This window comes from Rhagoletis zephyria, unplaced genomic scaffold (assembly GCF_001687245.7).
Source record: "Rhagoletis zephyria isolate East Lansing unplaced genomic scaffold, Rhagoletis_zephyria_1.1 Rzeph_scaffold_03138, whole genome shotgun sequence".
Lineage (NCBI taxonomy): Eukaryota > Metazoa > Arthropoda > Insecta > Diptera > Tephritidae > Rhagoletis > Rhagoletis zephyria.
This window is the reverse complement of record NW_016160222.1, coordinates 47909-64628: the sequence shown is the minus strand read 5'-3', so window position 1 is coordinate 64628 and position 16720 is coordinate 47909. Positions and strand designations below refer to the sequence as shown.

The following is a 16720-nucleotide window of genomic DNA, read 5'->3' as shown; positions in this document are numbered from 1 at the left end:
TATATTAAACATATTCCTGAGTGCGCCCCTTTGTTTTTGTTATTTATGGCCATATAACCATTATATTCAACAACAATAATTAAGCGAACTTAGCACAGTGCGTAGGCAACTGGCTGAGTCAGCTGGGGTCGTCGGCTCGAATCCCGCTGAAGAAGTCTGCTGAGGAAATGGGGTGATTTCCGAAATATCTATCACTTCTACCATTTTTCAAATTATTGTTGCTTTTCCACAATAGTTTTATATTAAAAACGGCCTCAAGCTCAATAAAAATTGTTGAATTTTAGAAAATGTTATTTCACGGCCAAGTGCATGATCAAAAATTACACAGGCGGGCTTTCCGAGAAATTTTGCCACTTATACTTATTACTTTAAACGAGTAATTCTTCTATATATACATATATATATTAGGACGATCCAAAATAACTAACCTAGCAAATGTATGGCCTTAAAATGACTTATTTAGTGAGAAGGAAATTCTCCCATTTGGAAACATTTTTATTTAAATTTTAAAAGGTGTCGGTGGCCATTTGATATTTTCTATGAAAATAATATGTAACAAAAAATTGTTTTCATTGAAAATGTTATAAATTTTGAATCATTAAAAAGTTATTAAAGGGGGATAGACGTTTTATCAGGGCATATTCTTGTAGGGCATTAAATTCTCTAAAAAATACCCTGAAGTTGGTTGTCTTAGGGACGGTTAAGAGTGTTAAATATGATAATGATATTTCTGAACCCCAGATGACGCATTGATACAAAATTATAATCGAAATTTGACGAAAGATGAAAGAACAAAAGCAATTAATTACTTATGCAAGTAATACAATGAAAATTATATAATTAAAAAATAAATAGTCCAAACTTTTTAATATGTGAGGGTCTTGCCTGACTTGTGTTTAGAGAAACTTTGAATTGTTAATTTATTCGTTATTTATGTTTAAAAAAAATAAAAATTGCGTTTTCAATGTGGAGAATTTATCCTCCTGGAATGTTAAAAAATTCTGGTCACCTTAACTTACCGCCGACCGCTTTACCGTCGTCCAGTTTAATTCTGGATAGAACTTAAATCTCCAAGTGAAAAGGTACAAAAGAACGCGAAGCATTTTCAACAGATTTATGATCTAGTTATGGGCATGGAACTCATTCTTTGGTACAATTTATGGAAGAAACAGAAAAAGTACTTGTCCGAAGAAGATTTTGAGCGCTTTTCCATGCACAACAGTGACTGTGCAGCGATCGTTTAATACCCTTCGTAGAGTAAAAACCTGACTCAGAAGCACAACAGGGAAGAAAGGCTTTCTGGATTATGACTCATAAGGGTCACAAATTCTAAAAAATTAGCCATAATTTTTAGACATTTAAAATTTGTTCTTTATTCTACTAGAATTCAATAGGCTACTAAACTTCATACTCAGAATCCCAGGATATCCAATTAAAAAATCTCGAAATTTTAACGAAATAATGTTGCTTTTTTTTAAGTTTGCTCATTTTAATTCTGTGTCACACGATTGGTACCTTTGTACAGATTTGTACATGCGGGTACAAAAAAAAAAAATTGGGAAAACATATTTTTTTTGTAGTCACACTATTGGTAGAATAATAAATTAATAATAATAGATTGGCGCTTAGTGTTTGCCCGAGCTTCTCCTCCGATTTGTGGCGTGCGCCTTGATGTTGTCACACAAAGCGGAGGGAACTACAGTTTTACGCCGACTCCGAACGGCGATTGTATTTTTTTATGAGAAGCTGTTTTCCATGGCAAAAATACACTCGGAGGTTTGCCATTGCCTGCCGAGAGACGACCGCTGTTAAGAAAAAACTTTTTTTCTATATTTTTGCGATGCTGCTTTTGACATACAGCGAACTTTTATGAAGAGATAAATATTAAAAAGGCAAAACATGCAGAAAAATGTAATTTAGTCAAAAAAGGAAAAAAAAATTAAATTTAAATTTAAATTTTTAATCAAGGAAGACAGGCAACGTGTGATTCTTTAATTGGTTTATAGATACGACTAAGCAGACAAAATAGGCAAATGCCTTAAAATCCTAACCCCGGTCATCACCAGGGAACGGAAATTGCCTTTTTTCTGCTAAAGAGATAGAGTATATGTCCACGATTTAGCTCTCCCTGATTCCATATATACATATTTGATATTGACCTTTTTTGCCTTTTTTGGATATTTGCCTTTTCTACTGCTAATTGTGATGGGCAAGGAAAAAGCCCTTATTCCTGACAATATGAAAGTTTCGAACGTTCCATATTTAAATTGGCCGCCACTTGTATCGAAACGTCGAGCGCACATTTAGTACTTCGAATGAAAATGCTGCCAGAAAACTTAAAAATTCATCTTGTGGTTCAATGTTAGTACAACCCTAGGGATTAAAGTTTTGTAAGTTAACAGCTCGAAACTAGAAAATAGTCAAAGATTCAAAGTACAAATTTTTCATATGATGAAATTAGTTCGTAGTTTTTCTCTTTTTACTTGCAAAATAAACATTTCTAAAATTTTTTTTTATTATTATTTTTCGGTTTTTTCTTTATGTTAGTGCCTTCTTTTGCCTTTTTAGCTAATTCTGCCTATTTCGCTTTTTGTTTTATATTTTCTAGCTTATTTCGTTATTTTATTGTGCCTTTTTTATAGGTTTTTAGGTCCTAAAAATACATTCCCTGGTCATCACAATGGACCTACCTTTGGCCTAAGTGTAGGAGGAATCACTATCTCTATACCAGCTATTCCAACCTAACCTATATTGCAAAATGCGGCGATTTCAACCTAACTTCCCATTACAAAATATCCACAGTGAGCAATATAAAAAGTACACGAAATATCCAAAACTTGTAGTTAATAAAAACAAAAGCATATGTAGGTATATTTTCATTATGTCATTAATGCGTATCTTTGAGCATTAATTTGGCAGCTGATTTCCATTACACTCGCCGGTCATAACATTTGTTTACTTTGTAAAGTAATTCGCACATTTCTCACATTGCTTGCGTACTTTTATTTGTTTTATGCATAAAATACATTATTTATATGATTTTCGGGAAAACGCGAACAATGACACAATAAAATATGTATGCTAGGCGAGCAGCGATAAGCTCGTAAGTTTTTACGCATATGCTTACGAATTTGTGTATGTATGTGCATAAGTAAATGCCCTGCAGAAAAAAAGATAATGAATTGATTAAAATAACCAACTTTCAGTAAGCTTTTTTGTGGGATCTCGATAAATAACCAACTTTTAAGCCGCTATAAGGAAACTATCTTTAAGTTAGTTGTAAAGTCGTGCAGGAGTTTGTTTTCTTTACAAGTTTTTATTTAAATATCCCCATTTAAAAATTATTTTCAATACAATTTTTTCTGCACTTCGCAGATTCTTTTTCGTATTCAGGGCAATTAAAATAAAGGTCGAAAATTTATATTATCATTTTGATGTTATGTATGTTGTTTGTCCGATCGAATTCAAATATGAGACCACCTACAAAAGAACATGTTAACAAATAAGCAAATATGTAATGTAAAATAAAATAAGTAAATAAATAAAAATATAAATTGATATTTTTTTATTGATAATTTATGTCCAAAAGTAGTTAGCTACAAGTTAGTTGACATCTAATGCAGAGGAAATCAGTTCTCACTATTTTGCGGCCATTGCTTTTCAAAAGTAGGTAGGTACGGCCAAAGGAAATAGTTAATCAATAGTTACCACTAGTCAACGGCTAGTTAGTTCATAGTTAGCTATAAACTAGTCCCATTTCCTGCAGGGTACATTAATATAAACTTACACATGCAGCCAACAGGAAAATGCTAAAATCGGCGCTGCATTGATTTTCATAATTGTTTTAACGTCACATAAATAAAAATGCATATGTTGCATGCCACATAGAAGTAAACATACATACACACATACTCGAACTAGGTATTTAGTCGTACAACTGTTTTTGTTTTCAGTCTGCATTTGCGTTGATTTGGCTAGCTGTTTTTTCGCTTTTTTCCTTTCTTTTAAAATTATTATTTTTTTGTTTTTGCATTTTGGCTTTGTTTATTTAATTTTTTTTGCTATGCGTGTGTGCTTTTGCAGCTCAGAAAAAATTATGAAAACCATAAAATCGATGTGTTTATGAGGGTTCGGAACATGTTTCGCCGCATTGCAATACTTCCTCAAAATTGTTGCATGTTGTATGTTGCCACCACCACATTTGAAGTCTAATGGTTGCATGAATGCCTTTATTACAAATTTACTTATTTTGCTTTCGCATATAAATGTGACTGTGATGTATGTATAAGCAAGCAAATAAACAAACAAGTGTTGCAAATTTTTCCTTTCCTTCTATTAAGTTAATTTTTTTGTAACTTCATTGGTTCAATGAGTTTTTTCTTGACTTGAATTTCTTATAATATGGACTTTGCATAAAAATGCAATATTAAAAATTAATGCAATAAGCGCATGTGCTATTTTACTCCGACGTTATTCCATTAATACCACAAATACATATTGCACCAACATTTAATGCCATGCATTTCATAAATGCGAAAAAGCAAAAAAAATCGCGTGGTATTGAGAAATCAACAAGTGTTTGCCGTAGTTTTGTAAATGAAAGTTTCTACACTTGCATGTACTGCTTACATTGTTGCCCCTAAATGTGCACCGACAATTCACGCCAATAATGCAGCAATTTTTGCCGGCCGAAAATTAAATCAGAGCCATAAATCCATATTGGACAGTTTTCAACCTGCCAAAGAATAGCCAACATCGTGTCGGCAGGCAAATTATCATCTCATTAAAGTGCACTCTGAGTAAAACAAATAAACAATGCGAATATCTGAGCGAGTCAGCAATGGCCGGACGCAGTGTTGCATGTAAGTTGCAGGTACCACACAAGCAGCAGTGGCGGCGCTAAAGTCTCCACTCTGAACACGAACAAACAGCAATCAGCAGCAACACAGTAGTACAGATCGAATAAAAAGATAGACGTTTTAATGTCTGGACTAGAATGTGCCACCTGGTGTTGTAACTAGTAAGTTAAGCAGTACAAAGATTGTAGTTATAAAATTAAGTGTTCATGTTTTCATCAATGACATTATCAACAAAACATCATAAATATACATACATATACATATAGCGAATTGTTTTTTTTTTCTCTTATATCACACTATCCTCAAGTGGCAAACCCGTGAGGGGGTCGACGGGACACTTTCCAAATGGTCACAAAACGTCTTCGTACATTAAAGAAGGGAGCTTTACAGTAGCAGTGTCCACTCATGAAATAATAATATAATAGATTGGTGTTTACACAATATGTTAGTGTTTTGGTCAAGCTTCTTCTCCGATTAACGTCATGCGCCTTGATCTTGTCACGCAAAGTGGGGGGACCTATAGTTTCGCGCCTCTCCAAACGGCGATTGTATTTACATGATAAGCTTTTTTTCATGACAGAAATACACTCGCAGGCACTCTGGTAAAAGAGCAGATGAGCTCAAGCAATGACTGCTGACAATATTCGTTACTTGAGCTGATCTGTTCCGTCGCCAGACTGCCAGGCCACTTGCTGGCTTTGGTGAATACCACTATAGATTCACTGCTGGGAAAAGCAAACCTAAAGCACCTATTGTATACAGTTAAATACCAGTAGCCACATTAAGATTCAACCAACAACAACCATAAAAAAAGGCATACAATGATTTTTTAGAACACACTATTAATTTCTGCTGCCTTTAAATTAGAAAATAAGGTGCTTACAACAACAACAACAAAAAGTAAACACTACCCACACTCCATGGACAGTAATAGAATAAGGAAAAACCATTTGCTTGTTTTTGTACTGTTACATTTACTGGCCAGTTAGTTTTAGCCCCGTTAGTCGCCACACTCAAAAAGCGGATCAAATTGCGATTACGTAAATCACGAAACCAAATAACCGTAAACGGTAGTTGTCAAAAAATGTATGCCGCCATTTGCTGAAATAATTTGTCAGTTTGAAAATTATATTTACAATGTGTTCTCTAAATGTGCAATTGTTTGTGCCGCACACATGAAACTCGTAGATATTTACATTTCGTTTGGGTGTTAACTGTTTCCCAAGTGGGTGCTCGCCGATGCTGATTAAGGATATTCCCACATAACTATTTATTCAGTTATGCTAGTCAGGTACACCGTTATTTAGCTCTATGTTCTATAGTAATTAACATTCGACTTTGGCATTTTTGTATTTCTGGGCACTGATTCAGGTAATTAAACATCGACATTCGCTTAATGACTTATTTACACTGATTTGATTAAATGAAAAGTGTGGCAATAGGTTTGTCCTTTGAATTCCAGTTTTATTGAGATAATTAAAAAAACTACTTCAACCAGAAATTTATCAAAATATCTCTACAGGCGGATGAACAAATTTCGGGTGAATTTGTTTACGGGATAAGGCTGAATATTTTCAAAATAAAACTTTGAAAGCCTCTTGCAAGTCAAATTCTAATTTTACTGTACAACGCAAGATACTCTCTGAGCGCAATAAGTACTGCGAAGCGGTGGGGGCCATAGATAGGCCAGCCTCTTCGTCTACCCTTTCAACAGAAAGGATAATATTTTCGAAAATATAAATGGCTTCTTTGTGGGTGGGTATCTGACTGCTCCCAACCGATTGCGATTCCACTTGAACCGAATAGGTGTGATGACAGTGTCGGAATGCCGACTTTGCCTTGAAGATGGTGAAACTTAAGAGCTTCAATCGTCTAACCCTTTGTTTGATATAAATAATTCGCCTAGCAAGGCACATTTATGATTCATTAGTGAAGCCGAAGGTATCTTGACCACACTGAGTCTTTAAGAGATACAAAAGATCTTTCAGGTCGCTGTGTCTCTTGCTTTGTTACAGCCTAGAACTAGAACTAACTGAACCATTTATCAAACCGAAATTTTCCACAAATATTTGATTCGTACCGAAAACGGAGCCACTTTTTGCAAAGGTTTAATGGTCGTTTCTACCAATTTCTAATGAAAAAATTGTCCGCACTTTTTTATTTGCTCTTTTATTAAATCTGACCGGAAGTCAAATTTTTTTTTTTACCACAAGTATTCGGATTCGGTGGACCAAAATACATAACCTTTTGTCGAAAACTTTTTTCGGAGTTGACTTCCGGTTAAAATAATGCACTTCCGGTCGAAACCATATACTAAAAAGATAGAGCATCTCCGACTTGGTATTTAATATTTTTTTCCAATAAAAGCATTTTCACTAATTTAAGAGGTCAAGGACGAGTTGAAGTTCGAATGCCATTTCGAGGTTGAAAAAGAAACTTCCAAGAAAAGAGTTTCAAACAAAAGTTACCTATTTTAATCCTCATAATCCTTATTTTTAGTACAAATATGTATGTCTAATTTAAAAAAAATTAACTTTTGGTCAGTTTAACCTACTTCAGGTCGAGACCGGAAGTCGTTATTGCCACCAAAAGATAAAGCATCGCCGATTTTGTAAGTAATATTTTTGTGTGTTTTCGATAAAAAAAAATCCTCCATTTAAAGGCGGTAGACGGGTGGTCTTGGACAACCTGTACATGATTTTATGTAGTTGTTTTGGATTGCTACTAAATAAAAATAGCACAAATATATATCATTTTTAAATTCCTGAACCTTACCTCCAGTTCGAAGACAAAACTCCGTTTTGAAGAACCACTCAGAAAGGTGCATAAACTGTTCGAACCGCTGAAACGAACCGGCCAAATTTTTCATCCAGTTCACGTCCTTGGTATTTTGTGCAATTGCGTTATTTGTGGTACTTGGTTCAAAACTGGCACCGACATTCATATGTACATATCTAGTAATAGCTGATAATACGCTCAATCCCGCTTTCGGATTTACATAATTCCTTGTACCTTCCCCATAAAAGGACAATTTCACAAAAAAATATTGCACTCAAAATGGACTTTTCGTTAAACTTCATTTAGAGTCATTTACTAGTTTTAACATATATTTGTCAAGGAAAGCGAGTTGCAGACAATCGCACTGTATGTATTTAAAAATAAATACAAACATAAAATGCCAGTAATGACCATAATTGTTGCAACTCTTTTATGTCATTATTGTCAATTTGTAATGGCATTTATCGCATTGCTTGCAACACCAAGCAACACTCACTCGCTAAGATTGCCGCCAACAACGGACTATGAAGCAATGGCTACATTAGTTCCTACTCCCCAACTGGACATGCTCATAAAATACTATATAAAAGCAAATATGAGCGAATAGAAAGTATTCACAATAACAACGACAATAACAACTAAAACTCAAGAAAGAAGAAAAAAGTAAACGTTCAGCTTGGTGTTACGTAATTTTACTGTAAGTGACCACTTTCTTGTATTCGACATGTTGTGTTGCAAAATAATATAACTCTGACCAAATAAATGTTGCATGAAAGAAAAGCAAAAGTAAAATCAGAAGGAAATATTATTTGATAAATGAACTCAAAAACGCATGCGATTTTTGGTGGAGTAAAATCTTAGGCACTGTAAGAAAAGAAGAAAAAAGCAAAATGCTTCATTTCTGTTAATATTCGCTGTTGTTGCTGCAATTGTTGTTGTGTTGACCGACTGACCAATTGTCTGCATGCACCAATTCCCCAATTGATCAGCAAGAAATAATTCAATCGCATCGTGAGCATTTCGCTTGTGGCATGCAACAATTGTGTGTTGCGCTGTTTGTGCGCATGCGCATTGCATATTGCGGGAGTTACACGTGTTTAAACATTTCTTGTACAAACAAATACATGTACATACATACTAACATACATACATATTTGTATGGCAAAAAATGCCTTCGGTTCGTTGACTTTTGTCCAGCACTGTGCCCGTATAAGCGTTGGTTATTTCAGTTACTACGTCAACATCTCTGCTGTTAGGCTTAGTAGCCATGTGTTCATAGTATTTTGTTGTTATACATAGTTTTGCAGACTTGTTGCCGCTGTTGTGTTCGAGAATTTATTGTCATAAAGATTATCCTCGCTGTTGGCGCTTTCGAATGGCCGCTGTTAGCGCACTTTAAATTTATAATCTGTGCGTCCAATCAACGGTCATAATTCATAATTCGAACAAGTCGCCTGCAATGTGATTGTGCATGTGCCTATGTACTATGTACATACGTGCATATTTAGAAGTGCAAGAATTTCATAGATCACCACATTAAATTTTCTGTGCTATGCTTTTTAAAAGGCAAGAAAGTGTTTAATGAAAATATTGTTATTCCTTTAATTTTTCAGTGACTCTGTTCCGTTGCAGAAATGCTATTGGGAAGAGATAGAGCCTCTTCCCTAAGATTTTGTAGCTGCAGGTTTTATAAAGCCACTAGCAAATACCCGGCGTGCTTCACTGCGCCTGAAAAGTATTTTCTAGCTGTTTGATACCCTTTTCTAATACTATTTAATTTATTTTATCAATTTCATTGAATAACTTTTATTTTATTATTGTTAATGAGCTTTGTACCACGATTATATTTATTAGGAACAATATTTCGCAGAACACCACATCTCCTCGTCAGACTTCTTTTTCTAGGCTTCAGCAGGGATCGAACCCGCATACTCGTTGTGCAAAGTCAGAAGCGCTAACCACTGAGCTATGTAAACTCTATGTAAACTCCGTAAACTCTTGTTGCTAATTCATTTCCTTATTCAACCTACTACTATCAAGTGCAATTTTTCGAACAGGTGGCAACCCTCCTCAAAAATATTTTCGGCGGGAAACTTTCTTAAATCCAAGGCAAATTTATACAAGGTGGTGTTAATGGCGAATTTAGATTACAACAACCACATGTATTTTCTATTGCGGGTGTTATGTCAAATCTCAATTAGCCACAACGTTTACATGTATTTTGTTTTTGCTTTGATGAGTGTGCTGTCAAATGAGTAAAAGCAAAAACAAAATACATGTAAGGCGAAGAAATCAGCTGCTTTAACAACACCACCGTGTATAAATTCGCCTTGCCTAAACCTCTTCAGTTTGATATCCATATTGCAATATTTAATTTATCTTCTCAATTAATTTGAATTCAAATTTTCAACTGATGGCTACCTTCAACAAAAATATTTTCGGTTGTAAGCCTTCTTAAACCCCTTCCTTTTTCAGCCATATTGCAATATTTACTTTATCTTATCAAATTACTTAAACTACATTTTTCAAACAGGTGGCAACTCTTTTTTTTTTCTATATTTTAAGTTGAACCTCTAGCAGTTCATCGGTGAAANCTTCTGTTTGATACCCATATTGCAATATTCAATTTATCTTATCAATTAATTTGAACTCAAATTTTCAACAGATGGCTACCTTCAACAAAAATATTTTCGGTTGTAAGCCTTCTTAAACCTCTTTCTTTTTTCAGCCATATTGCAATATTTACTTTATCTTATCAAATTACTTAAACTACATTTTTCAAACAGGTGGCAACTCTATTTTTTTTTTCTATATTTTAAGTTGAACCTCTAGCAGTTCATCGGTGAAAATTTCAATCAATTCCATACATTAGTTTTCGAGTGATGGCCTTACAAACATATAGACAGACAGACAAAAATTCTAAAAGTTCTGGATTTGGTTCTAATTTTATGGATAAACTTCTGGCAAAGCATCAGACGATTCAGTTATGTACATACATAAATAGGTTAGATTTGAAATTAAACATTTCATCTCGTAATTTTTTCATTTCATCTTATGATTTTTTTCAGGTGCAGTACACGACTATTTTAGGATCTTTTCGTGACTAGCTTCGAGCTACCCCGAACTAGGCATAAAACTGTCCAGAAGCGGTTATGAAACAGACAAAACCTTGTTACAAAATGGTCTCGAATAAGTCTTTAAACGGTGCCAAAATTGGTCCTGACTATGTACTACAAAAAAGGTCCCAAATTAGTGTTCTTGAAATAGTCCTAAACTNCTCCATACATTAGTTTTCGAGTGATGGCCGTACAAACATAGAGACAGACAGACAAAAATTCTAAAAGTTGTGGATTTGGTTCTAATTTTATGGATAAACTTCTGGCAAAGCATCAGACGATTCAGTTACATACATAAATAGGTTAGATTTGAAATTAAACATTTCATCTCGCAATTTTTTTATTTCATCTTATGATTTTTTTCAGGTGCAGTACACGACTATTTTAGGATCTTTTCGTGACTAGCTCCGAGCTACCCCGAACTAGGCATACAACTGTCCAGAAGCGGTTATGAAACAGACAAAAACTTGTTACAAAATGGTCTCGAATAAGTCTTTAAACGGTGCCAAAATGGGTCCTGACTATGTACTACAAAAAAGGTCCCAAATTAGTGTTCTTGAAATAGTCCTAAACTAGCCCCGAAACGGTCAAAAAAGTGAACTTGTCCCGAAATGATGTCGAACAAGTCTTCAGACGGCCCTGGAATGGTCCCTTATAAGTCCCAATAATATCCCGAACTAAACCAAAAATTGTCCCCAGCTAGTCCCAAAAGGTTTCTGAAGAAGTCCCGGACTAGTCTGGAAATGGTCCTCAACAAATTCTAAAATGGTCCTCAAGTAGTCTTGAATAAGGCCAGAAATGATCATGGACCAGTCCCGAAATGAAATGGTTCCGAAATTGTCCTAAATGAGTCGTAAACTAGTGCCAAAATGGGGCTGTAATAGCCCTTAACTATTCCAGAAATGTGACTTCCTATATCAAAGAAGCAAATACAGATTTTCTGCCTGGTTACACAAAAAGCAGCGAAAAAATGTTTACTTCGTTATCGAAAATTTTACTCATACCGAGATCTAAGATGTCTGCACTAGGGATGGGTAGTGGGGGGTGGAAATTCGATTTAATTCGAATTTTTTCGAATTTCGCAAAATTTTTTTGAAGTGAAACTTCTTAATCGAGTTCGGAGATGTTTGCGTTAAATATTTAACACCAAGTCATAAAATCTGTATTTAAAAAAATTAGGAGTCGAATTAAAGGCTTGTCCTTTGGGTCTGCAACATAGTTTTAGTTCTATGAAAAGGGTTGCCACAGGTTAGAAAATCAAATTCAAATGAACGCTTCCGCAGATGTTTGCGTTAAATATTTAACACCAAGTCATGAAATCTGTATCGTTCGTCCGAGTTTCAAAAAGGGGGTAGGTGTCAAATGAAATGTAGATGTGTAACATGGTTTTAGTTTTGTGCCATATATAAGAAAATCAAAATCAAATTATTTAATAAGTTAAATAAATTACTCCAATATGGGTATCAATCGAAATGGTTTTGAATAAACTGTTTTTTTTAATTACCTTTGGGAGGGTTGCCACCTGTTTGAAAAGCCGAATTTATTTAAAGAAGTGTTGTACTTAAAATACTATGCAACAATTAAAATATTTTTGAGGTGCTTGAAGGGAGTGGCCACCTGTTTAAACAGTTAATCTAAAATTACACTATGCGACAGCCGAAACCAGTACGGGCTGGTTAACATTTTGTTATCCATTGTTAACATTTTCTGAATGTCTACCCATCCAGTAGTAAAACGCTCGATGTATTTGCAAAAGTTAGCTAGTATTTTTATTTTATGGCCTACTAAAGTTTTCATATCTCGGCCTAAGTAGTTTTCAAAAAAGTCGAAAAAATAGTTAAAATAAATGTCTGAACGAAATTAAAGGTTAAGACATATATATTAAAATTTCTTGGCAAGTATTTTCGTAGAACATTTTAACCCATTATCTCCCGCATAAACGGTCATATTTGACCCTTACTTCAAGAAATCTCGCAAAAAGCAAATTTGGGAGATCGTTTATGGATTGATATATTCTAAAAAATTCTTCTCCGGAAAATTTTACTAGGGGTCTTCTCAGGCAAAACTTCATGCAACTAACGTAAAAGCCTCTAAAAATTTAAAATAAAAAATCAACAAAGAAACTAGTTTTTTTATAAAAAAAAAATTAAAATTGAGTTTGGAATAACAGTTCCTTCTCGGCACAGATTTTTTGTTTTATGCATCAGATCGAAAAACATGTATTTTTTTCCTTGAATCCGTAAGACAAATGTAGTGCCACACACAGTGATGGCAAATTTAGTCAGAAAGAAAAAATTTGAAGAGTTGATTTTTTCGAAATAAAGATGAAATTCGATTTTTTCTGGAAAAATTCGATTTTATCCGAATTTTAGCAACACAAAGATCGACTTCAAAAATTCGCCATTTTGGAGCTAAAATTCGATTAAAATTCGAATATCGAAGCTTCGAATATCGAATTTACCCATCCCTAGTCTGCACATCAAAAATTTCTTCTTCTCTTCGTGGTGTCGAAAGCGGCTTTGAAATCAACAAATAGATGGTGTGCCGAGGAATTATCTGCCTTTGACGGGGGCATACCATTGAAAAAAACCTTAAAAACTTCAATGTGCAATTTTTGAACAGGTTCCGCTCTCCTCTAATTAATTTCGCTTTTATCTATACATATAATAAAATTGTAACAGGTCGATGTCTGTCATTATAGATATTAAAGAAAAATTAATGTGGGAGGTCTTTATTAGAGCACCAGAAGCCAAATCAACCATTTTTAGAATTTTTGTCTGTCTGTCTGTCTGTCTGTCTGATGTTTGTTCGCCGCATCACTCGAAAACGAATGCATGGATTTGAATGCAGTTTTCACCGATGTATTGCTAGGGGTCCGAACTTAAAATATAGGAAGAAAAAAATTAGAAGAGTTGCACCTGTTTGAAAATTGGAGTTTAGTAAATTGATAAGAAAAAAATAATATTGCAATATGGGCTGTCAAAAGAAAGAGACTAAAGAAAGCTTACAGCCAAAAGTATTTTTTTAGAGTTGCCACCTGTTTGAAAATTTACATTTAATTTAATTTATAAGATAAATTGAATATTGCAATATGGGTATCAAACTGAAGGGATTTAGGAAATTTATTGCCGAAAATATTTTTGGGGCCCCCTGTTTGAAAAATTGTTATTGTATTAAATTGATACAAATAAATGAAATCTACATCTACATCTAGATATCTACTACATATAATAAAGCCTAACCAGATCGATGTCATCATTATAGATATTACCAAGAAATTAATGTGGCAAATAAAGATTTGTTAGATCTTCTGTCTGTCTATCTGTCTGTATGTTTGTTCGCGATCACTCGAAAACGAATGCATGGATTTGAATGCAGTTTTCACCGATGTATGCTAGAGGATCCTAACTTAATATAGGAAGAAAAAAATTAGAGAGTTGCCACCTGTTTGAAAATTTCAGTTTAAGGTAATTGATAAGAATAAAGTGAATATGCAATATGGGCTGTCAAAAGAAAGACATCAAGAGGCTTAAGCGAAAATATTTTTTTGGAAGGTTGCCACCTGTTGAAAACTTTACATTTAATTAATTTGATACGCATAATTGAATATTGCAATATTGGGTATCAACTGAAAGAGGTAGGAAATTTTATATGCGAAAAATTTTTATGGAGGATTGCCAGCTGTTGAAAAATTTTTTGTATTAAATTGATAAAATAAATGAAATCTACATCTACATCTAGATATCTATACATATAATAAAATTGTAACAGGTCGATGTCTGTACATTATAGATATTAAAGAAAAATGAATATGGGGGGTCTTTATTAGAGCACCAGAACCAAATCAACCATTTTTAGAAATTTTGTCTGTCTGTCTGTTTGTCCGTCTGTCTGTCTGTCTATATGTTTGTTCGCGCATCACTCGAAAACGAATGCATGGATTTGAATGCAGTTTCCACCGATGTATTTCCAGAGGTCTAACTTAAAATATAGGAAGAAAAAAATTAGAGAGTTGCGACCTGTTTGAAAATTGGAGTTTAAAGAAATTGATAAGAACAAATGAATATTGCAATATGGGCGTCAAAAGAAAGAGGCTGAAAAAGGCTTACAGCCAAAAATATTTTTTTAGAGTTGTCACCTGTTTGAAAATTTACATTTAACTTAATTTATAAGATAAATTGAATATTGCAATATGGGTATCAAACTGAAGAGTATTCGCCACAATAGCAAAAGCGAAATTTGATTTCCCTTCTTAATCTGTCTGATTTGAGCGTATTATCAACAGGGAAACATATTTTTGTGTCTAAAAGGCTGTCGACTTTTCAAATCCTACCCGATTTCTCTTAATTTAAGCTCTGATCCAATATTTTTCGTGTAAAATCTTGTTAAAATGTCAAACAATTACTCTCTGAATTTAGAATAAAAAGTGAGTAACAACAAAATCACGGGAACAAAATAATCATTTTTTCCAGTAAAAACGTCAGCCAGTGATCGCTTGACACTTTTCGGGTTATTTCCCAGAAAAAAAAGCGCGGTAAAATCTTGCAGCTTCATTCTCTACACAACTCTCCAAAAATCGCTCTAATTTACAGGATTTTGGAGGAATTTGGAGTACGGGATCACTTTTCCTGTAACTTCCTGTCAGTTCGTGTAAAAACCTGTAAATTCATGGAGTACTGGATCAAGGCTTTAACCCAGCAAGAACGACCTAACGTATTCTCCAATACACTTACAAAATTGTCAATAAAAACCAACACATTTGCATATTAGCGTTTCCATATGCCATTCTTTAAGTTATATAACACATTATTAATCGCATAATAATATTTGATTGAAAAGAGACCACTATATATAGGATAATATAATAGCGGATTCCATATAAAAGAAAGAGAAAACTGCTCACACGTGAAACGATTATGCTTTAGATTTCTCCAGGAGCCCTATGTAAAATGATGGACAGTTTTTGGATTTCTCACACAAACTTTTTGTAGTACTAGGCGTATATAACGCATTAGTTAACAAATAGGGTTCTTATTGGGAATGTCCTTGGTTTTTAATTGACGCCCTTCAAGATTATAGTAACGGCTTATAATAAAATTTCAGCAATTCTTCAAAAATTTCTGTGGAGTGAACACACTGTGATCTAAAACAAACTTCGCACATAGATGTCGCCTTCAATTTTGGCAATCAGCTGTTTTATCGATAGTAATTCTTTGCACGCGACTGTTGGCTTGCCAAAAAATTTTGTAACAAAGTTTGTGGAATACGTAGAACACTTACAAATCCTAATCAACAGCAGAAAGGCAAATCCGCGACACACGTTTCAATAGCGTTGCGATAAGAACTTCAAGGAATCCATGTCATCGCCGGTTTCTAGAGGGGAAGACAGGGGAGAAACCCCACAGATAGCTGAAGAAATAGGTGAAAGTACAAGTGAATTTGAAGAAATTGAACGCTTGGAAAGTGGAGATGAAGCGCTGCCAAATTTTGCATTCCCCTATCTTAGAGGTAAGCTTAAACCCTTGAATTTGTCTTCTCTCAAACTAAGCGTGTGCACATGGTGGTCGGGTAGGGTGGGGTTTAGTACCGCTCACAACTATTTCGGGCTATTCCGTCCAAATGGGTGGCCCGATCCAAAAAAAAATTTCACACACTTGTAGTCAAGGGTCCACGCAATATTTTAACACTCACTTTTGTAAATTTTGGTTACTAATTTATTTACAAATTGGGTTTGAAATATGCCCTTTTTTGTAAAATTCGGAAATTAGCGTACATTTATCACTCCTATTCTGCTTAAATTAGCCACTTCACCAATATATTTTTGTATTCCCCTTCACTTTACACTTTACTTGATTTGTTATAACTTGCTTTACGACTTTAATATTAACCAATTCATCACAATTCATTAAATAAAAACACCTTCAAAATCACGCGTCTGACTTTGGTTGCATATGCAAATTAAATGGC

At 34.3% G+C, this 16720-nt stretch overlaps 1 protein-coding gene across 1 annotated transcript in view; it reads left to right on the top strand.

Annotated features, from left to right (window-relative positions):
• Positions 1 to 16110: 16110 nt before the first annotated feature.
• Positions 16111 to 16720, top strand: part of LOC108368476 (zinc finger protein 665) — a 3797-nt gene continuing 3187 nt past the window's right edge. The window contains exon 1 of the mRNA XM_017623323.1: positions 16111 to 16261. Coding sequence (XP_017478812.1) covers positions 16111 to 16261 — 151 coding nt within the window. The remainder of the gene's footprint in view (positions 16262 to 16720) is intronic.